Source organism: Phymastichus coffea, unplaced genomic scaffold, assembly GCF_024137745.1.
Source record: "Phymastichus coffea isolate CEN01 unplaced genomic scaffold, Cenicafe_Pcof_1.1 PCOF00004, whole genome shotgun sequence".
In the NCBI taxonomy this organism is placed as follows: domain Eukaryota; kingdom Metazoa; phylum Arthropoda; class Insecta; order Hymenoptera; family Eulophidae; genus Phymastichus; species Phymastichus coffea.
Genome location: NW_026706815.1, coordinates 6,329,543 through 6,346,988, shown reverse-complemented (window position 1 = coordinate 6,346,988; position 17,446 = coordinate 6,329,543). Strand labels below are relative to the sequence as shown.

The following is a 17,446-nucleotide window of genomic DNA, read 5'->3' as shown; positions in this document are numbered from 1 at the left end:
GTCTTCCCTCTGACTATCAAGGCACACTCTTCCAAGCAGCAACTTCACTGCTTGTTGCGCTCGGTTTTGGCGGGATGCACAATCTGCCGCAAATCATACATACGCGTGATTGGAGCCATTCTTCTGTCACTTCCCAAAGCTCTTTATCACTTCCCGGCGCTGCTCGTCGGTCTACTCGCTCATTCGCTTTTCTTGTGGACTCTCCATCAATCAGGGGTAGGATTCTGCGTTTCTCGCCGAAGTTAAAGGAGCACACCGCCCAGTCCATCTTTGATACCGGTGGACCGACGAGAGTCTACGTTCGCCCCATATGGCCGAAGCCGGTCTTCGAACTTCTCACAAAGGCGAGAAAGGTTAGTGCTGAGCTTGGTTATGCCTGGCCAGTTGTCCGTAATCTGAGAGTGTTCTGCAGGCAGACGCAGCGCTCCGAGCTGATCCCCATTTTAACTGAGGCTGACTTACGCGGGCTCGTGCCTCTCCAACGCGTGACACCGTCTGCCGTGAGGCCACCCACTCAGCATACTCATACTCACAGACGATTGTCCCCCTTACCCTCTTCGCCCCATCAAATTAATACCAACCAAATCTGACATACACTGAAATCCAACAACTTAGCTGAGTCAAACTTATCTTTCACTGCTGCACACGTAAATATTAACGGATTAAATGTACCCTCTCATTTCTCTCTTCTTGAGGCTGAAGTCCAGACTGTCCCTTACGACCTAATAGCTATTTCCGAAATCAAACTCAGCGAATTTGTATCAGATGCTCACCTTGCTCTTCCGGATTACAATTTTGTACGACATGATCGTGTGGGCAAGGAGGGTGGAGGTGTTGGTTTTTATGCGCGGAACCCATTGATGATCAAAATACTAGCCGAGTCTGATCCCGTCTATGATAATACTCCTGAATTTATAATTGCCGACATTCAACAGAATCGATGTAACAGGCTACTTTTTGCCGTAGTTTATCGTCGTCCCTCAGCCTCCATCCCCACTTTCTTCTTTGACTCCATCTCTACTTTTCTTCCTTATTACAATGATATCCTAATCACAGGTGATTTCAACTGTGATCTCACCTCTGATCTTCCACATGTTCGTGCTTTTCGTGATCACCTGGACTCTCTTGCCTTAAGGGTTCTTTCTACTGTACCTACACATCATCCTATCTCAACCACTGGGGAAATCACACACACAACCCTTGATTTATTTATCACCAACTACTCAACTAACATCTTACAGTTTGCTCAATCTAATTCACCCTTTGTTCCTTATCATGACTTAATCGCTGTCTCAATCTCAGCTACATACATCAAAAATACCATGAAAACTTTTTCCTCCCGTCCTCTCCAACACATTGATCCCTCAGCCCTTAATTTGATAATCGACACTAATCTCTCAGTTTTCTCCTCCGGGCCTTTACCGGGCCTCTCACACTCACTTGATCAGCTTGAATCTATCTTTACTCTCAATGTACTTGCTGCTTTTGATCAGCTTGCCCCACCTCGCAAGATCACTATCCCATCCATGAAAAAGCCCTGGGTCTCTGGGGAGCTACGATCCAAGATGCGCACACGTGATCATCTTTTCCTTCGCTACAAAAAGACAGGTTCACATCCACAATGCAAAGTCTATCACACACAAATGGGGAGCCCTCCGGGACATGGGTGTAGCTTCCAACCCTCTTCCTTCTCCACTACTCCTCTTTTCCCCTGACATTCTGAACGTTTACTACGTTTCAGTTGCCTCTCGTCACCCTGCTCTAACTAAACAAGCTTTCGATGACATAATTAATGCTCCTATATTCGAACCGATTTCCGCTCATTTTCCACAATCCTTCACCTTCTCTACTGTCTCCCAGCGTGAAGTTGAGTTCGAGGTCTTTGCCCTTCGCTCCAAAGGCAAAGGAAACGATGGCCTCTCCTCCCGAATGCTAAAACTTGGTCTTAGTTCTCTAGCTCTCTTCCTCACACTTATAATAAACCAATCCATCCTCACTTCAGTCTTTCCCTCAGCCTGGAAACGCACTATCATCTGCCCTCTCTCAAAAACTAAATCACCCCAGTCTCCCTCTGATACACGGCCAATAGCTCAGCTTGGCGAGTCCTCTAAGGTCCTGGAGCGCTTACTTCACAAGCAACTCTTGAACTATCTGGAGGCCAGCAATTTCTTTGACCCAAGACAGGCTGGATTTCGCAGGGGGCACTCAACTGAGACCGCTCTGATTGGTCTGTTGGAGGATGTCAGACGTGCTGTTGAGATGCGTCAGGTCACGATCCTTGTCTTGTTTGATTTCTCCAAAGCGTTTGACAGTATTCCCCATAACCTACTTTTCCGGAAGCTGCGGGCCTGTAACCTGGCTGACTCAGCTCTTCGCTGGTTTTTTAGCTATCTGTCGGGTCGGTCGCAGGCTGTGGTTGATCGGGCGGGCTCATTGTCTGACTGGCTGCGTGTCTGTTCAGGAGTGCCCCAGGGCAGCGTTCTTGGACCTCTTCTATTTTCCATTTTCATTAATGATCTTCCCAAGGTACTGCATTTCTGTCAGCATATGATATATGCTGACGGCACCCAAATTTATCATCATTGCTCTTCCTCTGAAATTATTCCAGCCCTCACCAAAGTTCAACTTGACGCCCAGGCAGTCGCGGACTGGGCTACCTCAAATGGTCTGCAACTAAATGTTTCCAAGACCCGTGTCATTGTTATCGGTCATTGTCATCGGAGCTTTACTTATCCTCTTTACATGTTGACTCCCTCCCCCAAATCTCCATCAATAATATCATCATTTCATTTTCCTCATCCGTAAAAAGCCTTGGACTCACGATATCCTCATCATTACATTGGAAAACTCACATCAACAATACGCTCAAAAAGATCTACAGGAATCTAAATTCACTTAAGTTTTACAGGAAGTCCCTTTCGATTTCCACCCGATCCTACCTAATCAAATCCCTCATCTTCCCTCACTTCACTTATGCTTCTATTGCTTTCCACAACCTGGATAAAACCAGGCGGCTTGCTCTACAAGTTGCTCACAATGCTTGCATCCGTTTTGCTACTGGTTACATCCCTTTCATCCCATCTTCTGACATTGAATCCCACGTCACCTTTCATAGACTACGTCTTGGATGGCTCTCCCTCGAATCTCACAGAAATATTTCACTAATCCTTCTTGCATACAAAACAGTTTGTCTTTCTCATCCCTCATACCTTACTACCTATTTCCAATCTCCAAACTGTCTTTATATAAAACGTTCCTCTCGTAATCCACCTTCAGCTTTCTCATATCCAGCTCCACGTACTTCGACTTGGAACCTCTCTTTTACAGTTCGTTCCATGTACCTGCTAAATCAACTATCCATAACTGACTTTGACATTTCTAGATATAAGGAGCTTAAGTCATGGCTGTTCTCCCTCTTTACGGTCCTGGAACATCAGCACTTCATCCAGAGGGTCACGTCCGAATCTTTAACAAATCTCTCATCCCTTCGAAAATTACCCACAGTAACCCTTCCTTTCAACGTCTCAGCCTTCACTGACAGTCCAAATTACCTGCAGACACCTGGTTCCTACCTCTCCTATAATTTCCCTCCCTTTAACTCATAAATCCTGGAATATTGAATCTTCCTCCGTCTTCTGTCTAGATCTTATTTCTTCTTCTCCCTCTTCTCCTCCCTCTATCCTTCCAACGTAGTTGTCACATGACTCGCATTAATTGTCGTTACCAACTAGATTTATCTGCCTCCTTGAGGTCATTTCTTTTTTTTTTGAGGCCCACCTATTCTTTTTGCTCACACGACTCTCTTCCCTCTTCTTTTGTGCGACTTATTTTTTTTTCCTGTACTCTGCGACCTGTGTATCTCCAGTTTTATAATGTTATTTATATTATTTTATCAGTGTGATATTATTGTCTCACACTCCGTCATTTCTTATTGCCTTTCTTATTGCGTTTTATCCTGTTATGTTTCTTGTTATAATGCCAATGTATAGCGTATGTTATCTAATGTGTTTTATTGTTTTATTATTATTGCGTATTATTGGTTTATTAATGTTTGTTATTGCTTATTATTATTGTTATTTTATTGTTTTATTGTTTTATTACTGTAATAGCACTTTATTTTTCTTGAAGCCTACGGGGTTATACCCCATGGCTAAATAAAAATGGTTTAATCTAATTTAATCTAATCTCTCTTTCTACGTGGATAAATAAATAAATAAATAAACTACTTGGATACACTGTGTTCGTTATTCGTTGATTGTAGCAATATCAAAACTCAAAGAACTTTCAAGCGCCAACTTCTTGCTTATTCTCGGAAATGCTATTATGAATATATCTTAGAGTCCGAACTATTTATTTCAATAACGTAGGATAAGTATCAAACGTTACACTAGAATATCTCGCCCTGCCTGCGAATACAAAACACGTCTAAATAATCAAAACAGTAAACCAATTGAATAAACCCCGTTGCATCATTTTAACTTTCAAATTAATTGTGGAAATAAATCAAACTTTAACGCTAGTCGACTTAATCATCAGAAATATACAACTCTACCTCAACTCTCAATACCATTCATATAACAATCTTAACATTGATTTCACTAAAAACCAATTCACAATGTCGTGCGATATGTATGATAATTTTCAAAACATATGTTACGGTAAGAATGCCAAATCAATGCTGAAAAGACTTCCAATCTTACATCTACTGGAGAATGCTTCAACGACTCATTTTGTTTGGAACAATCAATCACTCAGCGTGACATGTGAAGTTTTTTTGGAGTTTGAAATTAGAAAAATATTTCTGAAGGACCTGCAATATATTGTCTCATTTTGCACGATTGCATCGTTCACTACAATCCAATAAGTAGGAATGTGAAAAAACTTACTTAGGAGGGAAAAGGTGTATTAAAGACGACTCTTTCGTTAATTAGCTTAGTAATAGCTTGCTCTATGAGAATAGAGTACGTATTGGACGTACGTGATTTCATAATGCCTGGCGAAACTTATGCCGCGAAAGAGTTAGCTATACTTAACCTTCAGCTTCTGCAATGAAGAACAACTCGTAGGCTTTTTAAATAATTGTAGGCTTTTTAAATAATCGTAGGCATAAATTTATAATTATGGATACACTCAAAGATACCACCAAAAGTATTATATAATTTTTTATATATTTTTTTATATTATAAAAGAATTTCAAACCATATTTCTGTTGCATTGATGGTATTGTCATAAGAGTATTGTATATTTTTTAGATACAATCAATTATATTCATTATCTGCTTTGGGCTAAGTGCTTTAATATCAAGAAATATAAAGAAAATTTAAAAAAAGATCATGAAATTATTAGTTATCAATCAAAGCCTTCAAATTGATGTACGTCACTGCAACATTATTATCAAGACTTATGAAAATAGAATGCTGTAATGTAAAATAGCGGCTCAAAAGAATCTAACTCGGAAAGATTATTTTGATTATTGAACTACCTCCTTTCATATAACTAATTATGTTTAAATTTATTCAAATATTATTCAACCTATTAAACAAAATCAGCTTTATTGATTTTTGTAATGTTCACAAAATTATTCAGCTCATTGTATACTTTAATTATTAATATAAACGATCAATTTTAATTCATGCAAAAATACAATAAAATCTGTAACAATTTATATGCAATAAACAATTTCTTTTATGTATATATGGTGAATATATTAATTATCATCTATAAAGCAATATGCAACAGTCATAATTTAAATGTTAATTAAATAAGTATCCCGTTAGGATATTGCAACAAAAAATATTTTTAATTGCAATATGAATTGAATTTTTTTATAAATTTTTTTGACATTTAAATATAGATTATATTTTGTTTTATCCTACAAAAGGAATTATATCTAAAATTCTTTTGATAAGATCCATGTTAACAAAATATGGTATAAATCTAATATATTTTCATTTTCTAACTCATGAATGGTTTTATTTAAAAATTAAATGCTTTGAACTCATGATTATACTCAACATTTACGACAAACTACATTCTTAATTACTAAAAAATATTCCTAAAGTTATTTTTTCATAGCTCATAAATAATATGATCACAGTAAAGTTGAATCGCAGTATAGATGAAATTAATAAAATCTATGTAACCGTAGGGAAATACGTGTATATATATACATATATATAGGAAAATTTCTGATTTTTGAAGCGTATTGTAATATCTTACTTGATTGATGTAAATTATTTTAAATATCATCAGATTTTACTTTTCATGAAATCTAAATTAAGTAACCAATAGTAATCAAAGTGTTGATTCAATTTTTTACAACTCAAGTAATCAAGACAAATAATAAACATAACAACGAGAGAAATTTGTTCTTATCTGGACATGTATTTTGTACCATTAATTATATATTTTAAGATTAAATGTACAATCCCATCATCTGCTAATAATTAGTTATGACATGCTTATTCAAAGCATATTTTATACAAATATTTGTTATCAAAATAGGATTCCACGGTCCAAAAACAACTATTTATTTTCTCCAAAAAATCAAGAGCCAAGTATGTAGGGTCTTCATTTATGTCACGTAGGTGATAAAATTCTGTATTTAAAATAATGGATCTTAAAGATTATACTTAAAAACTCTCATTTGAAACCACAAATTATTGCATTATTTTATAAAAATAATTTATTATAAAAATGATATAACTCACCCACTGTTTTCAACTGCTTTTTGAGCGTATTCCACCTGAAAGACTCTTCCATCAGGTGAAAATTGCGATGCTGATAAATCATACTGAAATATGCTCAAATTATTTAACAGAACATTATAGATAATAAATTGTTCTAATTATAATGCTAAATAAAGAAAAATTTACCCCAGTTCCGATTGAACTCATCGTTGAAATAATTTCAGAAGAAACGACTCGGATTATTAAGGATACAAACTATTTGCAGTATATTTTTTTGTTATTATCCTACTTATCAATCAACTTTACTCAAAAATAAAAACAATTTTATTTTATGGCAATGACAATGATTTCCGGAAAGTTAGAAAAGTTTTATAAGTTAGCAACAAGTGATCTTAACTCGATCGTAGTAATAAATTCTATTACACTATTTAATTTGTACTGTACTTCATCCAATATTCTTGATAGTAAAATTGTTTAGTAATTATATCATTTTACCATATTAATTATAGATATTCTGTCCATTTAGACGTTCTAGACATTCAGGATTCAGATTTATTTCCAAATCCTAAATATCACTCCACCCTGTCCAGCCTGCATAATTAAAGTAAATAAAAATAAAAATATATAATTCGAAAGGTTTTTCATTGCCCAACTTAATTATGTCATTAGATTTATCAACTCTAGTTTCTACGTAATAAATTAATAATAATCATTTTACCACATGGAACTTCAAACTTCAATATCTTTTTTATTATGTATTATTTTTGACTTCCTAAAGTTCTAAAAAATTGCCCATGAGTAGATTTAATTTGCACAGTTAACGAAAATTGCTAATGATTAATAGTTTATAAAAAAGATGTAAAAAAATACGGCGAACCTATTGTCTGCGCGATTTACGCACCGCGCATGCGCCGCTGCATGTGGCAATGCGTATCATAAGGTTTATTCGATTAAGAGTTTCACCAGTGATCGGTATGACAGAACTCAGTAGTTTTTCTATGCAACGTTGCCATATCGTATCGATTTCCGACGATGTTATACTTTTTTTCTGGCTGTAGACGGTGTGGCACCTCGTGCCAAAATTAATCAGTAGAGTATAGAGGTCGCCGTTTTAAGGCTGCCAATGATGCTGAAATACAAAAGGCTAAGGCAAGGGCCAAGGATCAAGAGATTCCTTAAGAAGCTAGATTTGATTCTACCCTGCTAAAACAAGGACATTCAACCGGATGGAAAATCCAATCCGCTTCGAGTCTATTTCTGAATCTTACAAATGACAATTTAAATTTATCAAACTGGAATCGATCAGAATCCCCTTTAATATTTTTCTATCCTGAAATTAATTATTAGAATGTGTATAATTAATTTCGGGATAAAAAAACATTAAACTGAATTAAGATTCATTGTACTTTAATGAATTTCAATTGTCATTTGTAGGATTCAGAAATAGACTCAAAGCGGATTGGATTTTCAATCCGGTTGAATGTCCTTGTTTTAGCAGGGTAATTGTATTACCCCTCGAACAGTATTCATGCCGAAGCTTAATGAACAGTTAAAGTATTTTATTACATACAAGATTTTTACTGATAAGTTGTGGCAAAAGTGTAAAGTTATCCTCAGTGGATCAAAGGTAATTCTAATTGTTAAAATGAATTTTGGAGAGATTTTTTGATAATTTTGCTCTTTTTTAATTTGTTTGCAGGTATCTGGTGAACGAGAACATAAAATAATGGACTACATTAAGTACATGAAATTTCAACCAAATTATGAAGGAAATACTCGCCATTGTTAATATGGATTAGATGCAATCTCATAATAGGTTTATGATCGCATGAACTTCACTTCTCATTCTTTCGTGAGGAAGTAAAGTTTAGCAAGCAATAGAAGAAAATTTTATCTCATAAGGAGACCAATTTTTGCTTTTACACTTGTCTTTAATGAGGGAAAATCTAGAGCATGAGTTTTCCTCAGTCAAAAATAAGCTCAACTTCAAGTTCGATGTAGAAAAAATCATTGATGACTGGATTTTAATGGGATTTTTAGTAGTAAATGATATTATTCCTCATTTACCACATTTACATATTGAAAGTGATATACTGCCAATTTTATATAACGCTTATATGGAAGTATTACCCATTTTAAATTGATTTTCCTAACGCAAGTAATAACTTAAATTGATAATAACATTTTTTCAAGTTATTAAATCATAAATGAAGCAGGGACATTTAACTTTTGAAAAGTTCATGGACAGACTTAGTGAACATGACATACAATAGTTTGATGAGATTTATACTGATCTGAAGTTTTTTGAGGCGAAAATAGGTCGACGCATGCACGAAAGTGATAGAAACAGCAAGAGTTCTTCATATGAAAATGCGTCTTCTAGAAGAACTAACAACAAGAATTTGCAAACTTTGATAATGGCTACTGAAAACGAGATAATTTCATTTTATCATCGATCACCACTCACTAATTTCATTCTAAACATTCATTTGAATTAGTTGGCAGTCTAAAGATGACGACGAGGACGGTTCTGAAAACGATACCGACATGCAGCTGGAGTTCACGCAGTATAAACGTGATTACTACATGAATAAGATGGAGTATGAAAAAGTTGATGCGTACGTATTTTAAAAAATGATCAAACTGTTCATCAAACAATTGACTTCGATTTTTATTTATAAATGAATTTTTCTTTTTTCAGAAAAAAATGCGCTTCCAGGCGGAAGGTTACATCAAAGCTATCCAATGGAATCTCCATTATTATTACAATGGATGCTGCAGTTGGTCGTGGTACTGCCCACATCACTATGCCTCATTCATCTCGGATATCAAAAATTTTAAAGATTTGACATTGGAGTTTGACATGGGAACTCCATTTTTACCGTCTGAACAACTGTTGGCTGTTCTGCCAACTGCTAATAAGTATTTACTGCCTGACACTTATCATGGACTCATGACAGAGGAAAATTCGCTAATTATCAGGTACTATACATTGGACTTTAAAACTGATTTGAATGGAAAAAGGCAGGAAAGAAAATACTGGTATCGCAGGTAACATTCCTATTATTACTACAATGATCAAAGTTTGTCAAAGAGTGGAAGGATTACGTTTGATTTTCATGATAGGATCTCACAGAAAAAACTGCGTACTTAGTTGTTATCCACCCAGGAACAGTAAAAGTAAGGGAAACAAAAAAGGGAGAAAAAAAATCCAAATCGTCAATCCTGATTGGCTTTGTTTCTGTGCAGAAAGATGGAACACGTTGATGAGCGGTTGTACACGTGCACAAGGTGAGTTGATAATTCATATATCATATATAGGGTGTCCTATTATAAAGGAACTACCCCGAAATTTTCGACGGTTGGCGTTGTACAAAAAATTTGTTCAGACAACAGTTGTTTGGGACAATGGGGGCAACCTTTCTGTGAAATCCGATTTGACCTTGAGATTTATTTTCAAGGTCATTTGAAGGTCAAAGTCATTTTTTGAATAGGAACCCATATTTTTGATCCCGGATTCGAAAAGAGCGGAAAATTCTACGTTTAAATAATGTATTATGTGTGGGGTGCGGTTAACCCCCCCCCCCCCCCCGCCTAAGGTCATGTAGGGGTCAAATTTTCTTCATCTATGCACAGGGATGATCGGGCAAGAGTAAGGTTAATTGTAATAACCCAATAACTCGATAACCCAAATAACCCAATAACCCGATAACCCCAATAATTCAATAACCCCAATATCCCAAAAAAATTGTAGGGTCAAACAACAGTGACCTTGAGCTTAAACTTCAGGTTGATTTTCAAAGTCGACTTCATATATTCAAAGCCTTCATGAGAAGTGTCATTTTCCATTTTGTGGGATAACATGTTATTTCCATTCTTTTTTCTGGTGTGATTCCGGACAAGCCTACAAAGTTTCAACTAAATTGTTTAATAACACTTTTTTAGTATTGTTTATGACAATAGTGATTCGCGAACAGTCCTTCTCAGGATAGTTCAAGTGTAATTTTCTTAGTCGACTTAAAAGGAGGGAATATGCCGGATTATTCGAGAAACGAAATTGTTGATATTCTGTTGTCTCTCGGGGCATGTCAAGGCCGATATCGTGCTGCGGCAAGGTATTACCGCCAAAATTACCCAGGGAGGCTTCTCTACCCGAACCACGTGAGAATCCGAATCATCGAGCAAAGAGAGAGACGTCGACCCCGAATACGCAGAAATCGTCGTCGCATTATGATGCCGAACAACGATGATCCACGAATTCTTGTCGTTTTGGCAATGGTTGATTTTAATCATCATATCTCGTTGCATGAAATTCAAGGACGTAATGAAATCCCAAGATCAACGAATTCTGCAATTGAGCACTAGCAAGGATTCGTGAAGATCCTCAATTTTTCAGATACGTCATGTTTTCGGACGAAGCTACATTTCATGGTAATGGGCAACTCAATCGCCATAATAGTCATTATCGGTCTATCCAGAACCCTCATTGGGTACGTCATGTTGATAATCAGCATAGATGGAGCCTCGTATTTTGGTGCGGTATAATAAATGGTTATCTGATAGGACCTTATTTTTTCGATGGGAATGTCAACGGCGCAGCATATCTTGATTTCCTGCAGAATGAATTACCAGAATTATTGGAAGATGTGGACTTGGAAACCAGAAGACGATTATGGCTTCAACAGGACGGTGCACCGTGTCACTAATGGTTCGTCACTTCTTGAACCAACGATACCGAAGACGATGGATAGGCATTGGTAGTGACATTACTGAGTGGTGTCCAAGATCACCAGATCTGACAAGTCCAGATTTCTTTTTATGGGGCTATTTGAAAAATGTTGTTTATGCACAGCAACCACAACACGGCAAGATATGATGCAACGCATACATGCAATACATACAAGCTTGCAGAGCTATTCCGCGTCACGTTTTGATGTCCACAGTTGAAAATTTTGAACGTAGAATTCAACACTGCATAAATTTGAACGGGGGTATTTTTGAACATCTTATGAGATAAACGTTTGTGTTACAATCTTGACCATAACTCTATCTGTAGTCAACGTCTTGTCTTGATCGGCTGAGCATTCCCACCTTGCCTTCACTAGCTGGGTAATCAATACCTTGCCTTCATTGGCTGGGTAATCAATACCTTATTAACCTCACCCTTGCTCAGGTGGGATGGGGGGGTGAACCGCTCCCCCCAACATAATATTTTATTTAAACGTAGAAATTCCCGCTCTTTTCAAATCCGGGATAAAAAATGGGGGTCCTTATTCAAAATATCTCTTGGTTATTGGGGTTATTGGGGTTATCGAGTTATTGGGTATTGGAGTTATTGGGTTATTACAATTAACCTTACCCTTGCCCGATCATCCCTGTGCATAGATGAAGAAAATCATAAATTTGACCCCTACATGACCTTAGGCGGGGGGGGGGGGGTTAACCGCACCCCACACATAATACGTTATCTAAACGTAGAATTTTCCGCTCTTTCCGAATCCGGGATCAAAAATATGGGTTCCTATTCAAAAAATGACTTTGACCTTGACAATTAATCTTAAGGTCAAATCGGATTTCTCAGAAAGATTGCCCCCATTGTCCGAAACAATTGTTGTCTGAACAATTTTTTTGTACAACGCCAAACGTCGAAAATTTCGGGGTAGTTCCTAAAAAATAGGACACCCTGTATATTAATAATTTTAAACAAGTAAGAGGGGTTCAATTAAAATGAGCAAGGATTCAATTTTTTGTCTTGTTTCTTTGCAAAAATATTAAATATTGCTAAAAATATTGCAGAGATACGCTAGTTACAGATACAATGTTATCTGAGGGTCAAGAATCACTAGCTTCACCTTTCGCTCGTTCAGCGTATGTTGCGCTACGAACACCAGGAATTGAGCTCTTTGACCATTGATACTCCGAGCGCCGTACCAATCCTTGAATTTCCACGAGGAGGTTGGCATCTAGTTGCCTCTCGTACTCCACCGGTGGATGCAGGCGATGCATTAATTACATCATATTAGCGGTGAACACATGAACGGAATCGTCTAGTTCTTGATAGCATCCCTGAATTTCTGTCATCCATCATTGTTTCTATTGGACGCTTGTACCTAACCATCCTCTTGCATCCGCTGTAAACCCGGCGGATATCTGCCATTCGTCTTTTATGGTTTTAAACTACGTCAACGCTGGACCGGACAATACTTCTGCGACGGATACCAGCATCTCGTCCTCTAGATAGGAAGGTGTTGACATTAGCGCTGCCTTAGCCGGAGAACTTTAGCTTCCATCCTCGCACAATATAGCCAATATCTCTCGTCATATCCTACAGGTTCGTAGATTCTTGCTTCCAGAAACTGTCGTGTCTGTCTTGAAATACTTCAGCAATAGGCGTTGTACGAAATTGCTGTTCACCCTCTTGGAGAAAATATGTGGCGGGAAAGTCAATGGAAGCGACCTGCGTGGGCTATGGACAAGTAGTTGTAGGAATATTTCAGTAGTAGATAAGCAATGTATGTTCTGGGACACAAAGGAGCCGACAAAGGATGTCGCCAATGCATAAGAGATATGTGTATGTTCTGGGACACAAAGGAGCCGCCCGATGAAGGTGTCACGGTAGTGACACCTTTGAATTTATGGTCAGACCCCATGCTGAGTGTCTAAAAGGCATGTGATGTACCTTTGACACCTCTCGCATGCCAGTAGGCCCCATGCTGAGTGTTTAAAGGGCATTTGATGTTCGTTTGACACCTCCAGCGTGCCGCCAATGTATAAGGGATATGTGTATGTTCTGGGACACAAAGAGGCCGCCCGATGAAGGTGTCGCGGTAGTGATACCTTTTAATTTAAGGTGAGACCCCATGCTGAGTGTTTAAAAGGCATTTGTTTTTCGTTTGACAACTCCCGCGTGCCAGTGGACCCCTTCGACAGAGTGCCCCACCCCAGCACTCACCCACCCACCCACCTACAGAGGTTGTTAAGGTAGGATGCTGTAGAAGTCGGTAAGGTATTTGGTAAACTATGTGTTGGTCTCTCTCTCTCTCTATCCCTCTCTCTCTCGCTCTCCTTCAATTGTAGGGCGCTTATGCTAGCTGAGTGTGGACCCTCGGAGAGATGGTAGCGTCTCTAGCTTGCTAGGCGCGTACACCGTATAGTGTGGATGCCGTTCTCTCTCTCTCTCTCTCCTTCGATAGTAGGGCGCTTCGTAAGCTTATGCTAGCTGAGTGGGGCCCCTCGGAGAAGGGGTAGCGTCTCTAACTTGCTAGGCGCAGCCACCACCCACCCACCCACCTCCCACCTTTCGCCTGACTACCCCCTCTTCAACCTACAGCGCCGAAACCGCTGCTTTCAGCGCCACCATAGTGCTTAAAAGCCATGCTCTCATTACTGCATTCATAGCCATTTATTAATAATCAGAATATATAATAATATAAATCAGAATAAATAATTAATATTTATTAATAATCAGAAATCAAGAACATACAGATATTAAGTCATTCTTCTAATGTAGAGGACATTCAAGTAAAGTATTTCAACACCGAAAATGTTTCTATTTATAGAACGACAGATCTTAAATTATGGTTTACAGAAAATATTGAAGATGTTATGCTTAAAAATTTAGAAGAATTTCAAGAAAAAGATTCCGGTTGGACATTAAAAACTATCATTGGTATTACTGTTAATATAAATAAATTTAATCCTTTCAAACCTGGCTCATATATTCAACTACCAAAACAAATAGCAGATAAAAAAGCAATTATCGACGTTCAAAATACAGATAATGAATGTTTTAAATGGGCTGTCGTTGCCTGTCTTCATCCAGCTAGATTTCTTAGCGAAAGAGTTCAAAATTATATGCCCTTTGCGAATGATTGAAATTCGATGATATAAACTTTCCTGTTGAGCTAAAGAATATTCCTAAATTTGAAAAATTAAATAGTATTTCAATAAATCTATACATACTAAAAAAATACGGTTTTAAATTCGAAGTCTTACCATATTATATATCAACCTTAAAACAAGATAAGCATGTAAATCTTTTGTTACTACAAAGCGATTATATTGATGAGAATGAAACAGAAAAATATAATAGATCAAATAACAATGATAATTTCAAATTAAAATTCCACTATGTATGGATTAAAAACTTATCTGCTCTTGTTAGAAGTCAAGTAACGAAACATACTGCACAAATTTATCTATGTGAACGCTGTCTCCACTATTTTAATAATAAAGAAAAATTGAATATTCGTGAAACAGATTGTTCAAAATTAAATAAATGTAGAGTTAATCTACCTAATTTTCCTCTTCTAAAATTTAATCATTATGATCGAGAAGAAATGGTTCCGTTTATTATCTATGCTGATTTAGAGTGCTTATTGAAACCAGTAAATAATGCACGATCCTTCCAAGATCATCAAGCCTTTAGTATGGGGCTTTATATAAAATGTAGTTATGATGATTCCAAATCAGTCTTTAAGATGTATAGAAAAAAACTGAATGAAGAACAATCACCCGCACAATGGATTATAAAACAATTTCAGATTTTGTTAGATGAAATGGATCAAATATATAAGAATGCAATAGAAATGAATCTTTCATGGCGTAATTAAATGGATTTCAAGATGAGCAAAGTGTGTCATATTTGTAGAAAATATTTTCAACATGATGAAACAAGAGTTAGAGATCATTGTCATTTGACGGGCCGATTTAGAGGTGCTGCTCACGCATCCTGTTATTTAAATTATAAGAATCCTTATTTTACACCAGTCGTCTTCCATAACCTTACTAGATGGGATTCTCATTTTATAATAAAAGAAATAGCTACTAGCTCTGATCTTGAGGGAAATGTGACTGTTTTAGCTGAAAACAAGGAAAGATATATAGCTTTCACAAAACACGTGGACGGTAGTACTATAAATTTTCGATTAATTGATTTGTTTCGTTTTATGCCATCATCTCTCGAAAAACTGACTTCATACTTAACCAAATTAATATAGTAGAGCATGAATTCAAGATAGATAAATATATAAAAACACAAATAGAATTATTGAAGAGAAAAGGCGTTTCTCCATATGAGTATGTTAACAGTTTTGAAAGATTAAAACAGACTCAATGACCACCTATCGAAGATTTTCATAGTTAATTGATAGATAGCAACATCTCTGAAGCTGACTAGAGCATGCTCAAAAAGTGTGGAATGCATTTGACATCATTGATTTAGGACAGTATTCTGATTTATATTTAAAAACTGACGTATTACTCTTGGTCGATATTGTTGAAAATTTTCGTCAAACTTGTATGGATGCGTATCAACTCGACCCAGCACACTATTATACTACTCCTGGATTAACATGGGATGCTATGTTAAAGTGTACAAGAATTGAGCTAGAACTGTTAACCGATATAGACATGGTTTTATTCATCCAAAAAGGTATTCGAGGAGGTATTAGTCAATGCTGTAATAGATATTCAAAAGCTAATAATCGATATATGGGCTCAGAATATAATGAAAAAGAACCTAGCAAGACTTTGATGTACTTTGATGTTAACAATTTATATGGATGGGCTATGACGCAATCATTACCATATAAAAATTTTAAGTGGGTCTCTATAACATCGATGAGCCTCATTTTTTCAATGTTTCCGATAATAATGAGGTTGGATATATTTTAGAATTTGATCTAGAGTATCCAAAAGAACTACACGACGAACATAAGGACCTTCCACTTTGTCCTGAACATAACACACCACCCGGATCAAGACAAAAAAAACTTTTAACAACACTGTATAATAATGAACGGTATGTCATTCATTATAGAGCGCTAAAGCAGGCTATTAAATACGGACTCAAAATAAAACAAATACACAGAGCACTTCAGTTTAATCAAAAGCCGTGGCTTAAAACTTATGTACAGTTGCGGGCAAAAGTGTCCGGCCAAAGTTGTTTTTATGTTTTGATCATGTATAAATGATGCAAAGTAGCAACACAAACATATCTTAGTAAAGTACTTTTATTATGTATTCAAATCATGTTGTCCAACAATTTGTTATAATGTTTAACAAAATTTTATATCGATAATAGAAAATATGGCTTATTCATAAGTATGCGGCCAACTATTACGTAGATACAATTCGCGTGGCTTTGTTTACATTATCGGTCACAAAGGTATGTAAGCGCTGGAACTGTCTATCAGTTATGCTCTGACATCAGTATCAATCGGTAAACATGCCGAAACGCACGTCTGTAGATATTCGACAAGTCGTAATTAAATTACACAATGAAGGAAAGGTTTCTCGTGATATATCTAAAATTCAAGGCATAGGAAAATCGACTGTGAATGATATAATTATTAGATTCCACAGCACTAACACTCTGAAAGATAAAAAAAGTTCTGGGAGACCAAGAAAAACCACTAATCATGTTGACAAATTGATCAAAAGAAAAGCTGTCGTAGATGGTAAAAAGAATGCTGCCATTATTGCACGCGAATTACGCGAAGAAAATGTAGCAGACGTCAGTCGTAGTACTGTATCACGTAGACTGAGAGAAGTGGGACTTGTTGGACGTGTTGGTGTGAAAAAACCACTTATTAGTAAGAAAAACAGAAGGTAGTAAGAAAAAAGAAGGCCAGACTAGAATTTGCTAAAAAATATGAAAGCTATACTGTTAAGGACTGGAAAAAAGTGCTGTTTTCGGATGAAACTAAAATCAATCTATTTGGAAATGATAGTACAAGGTATGTACGGCGACCGGT

General features: G+C 36.8%; 1 protein-coding gene and 1 pseudogene across 1 annotated transcript in view; one reads left to right on the top strand and one right to left on the bottom strand.

Moving 5' to 3' along the window:
• Positions 1–7,328, bottom strand: part of LOC131666809 (proteasome subunit alpha type-3) — a 161,043-nt gene extending 153,715 nt beyond the window's left edge. The window contains exons 1-2 of the mRNA XM_058939750.1: positions 6,876–7,328; positions 6,711–6,793 (exon numbers count right to left, since the gene is read on the bottom strand). Coding sequence (XP_058795733.1) covers positions 6,711–6,793; positions 6,876–6,896 — 104 coding nt within the window. The 5' untranslated portion in view covers positions 6,897–7,328. The remainder of the gene's footprint in view (positions 1–6,710; positions 6,794–6,875) is intronic.
• Positions 7,027–9,744, top strand: LOC131667107 (5'-3' exoribonuclease 1-like; annotated as a pseudogene).
• Positions 9,745–17,446: the final 7,702 nt, after the last annotated feature.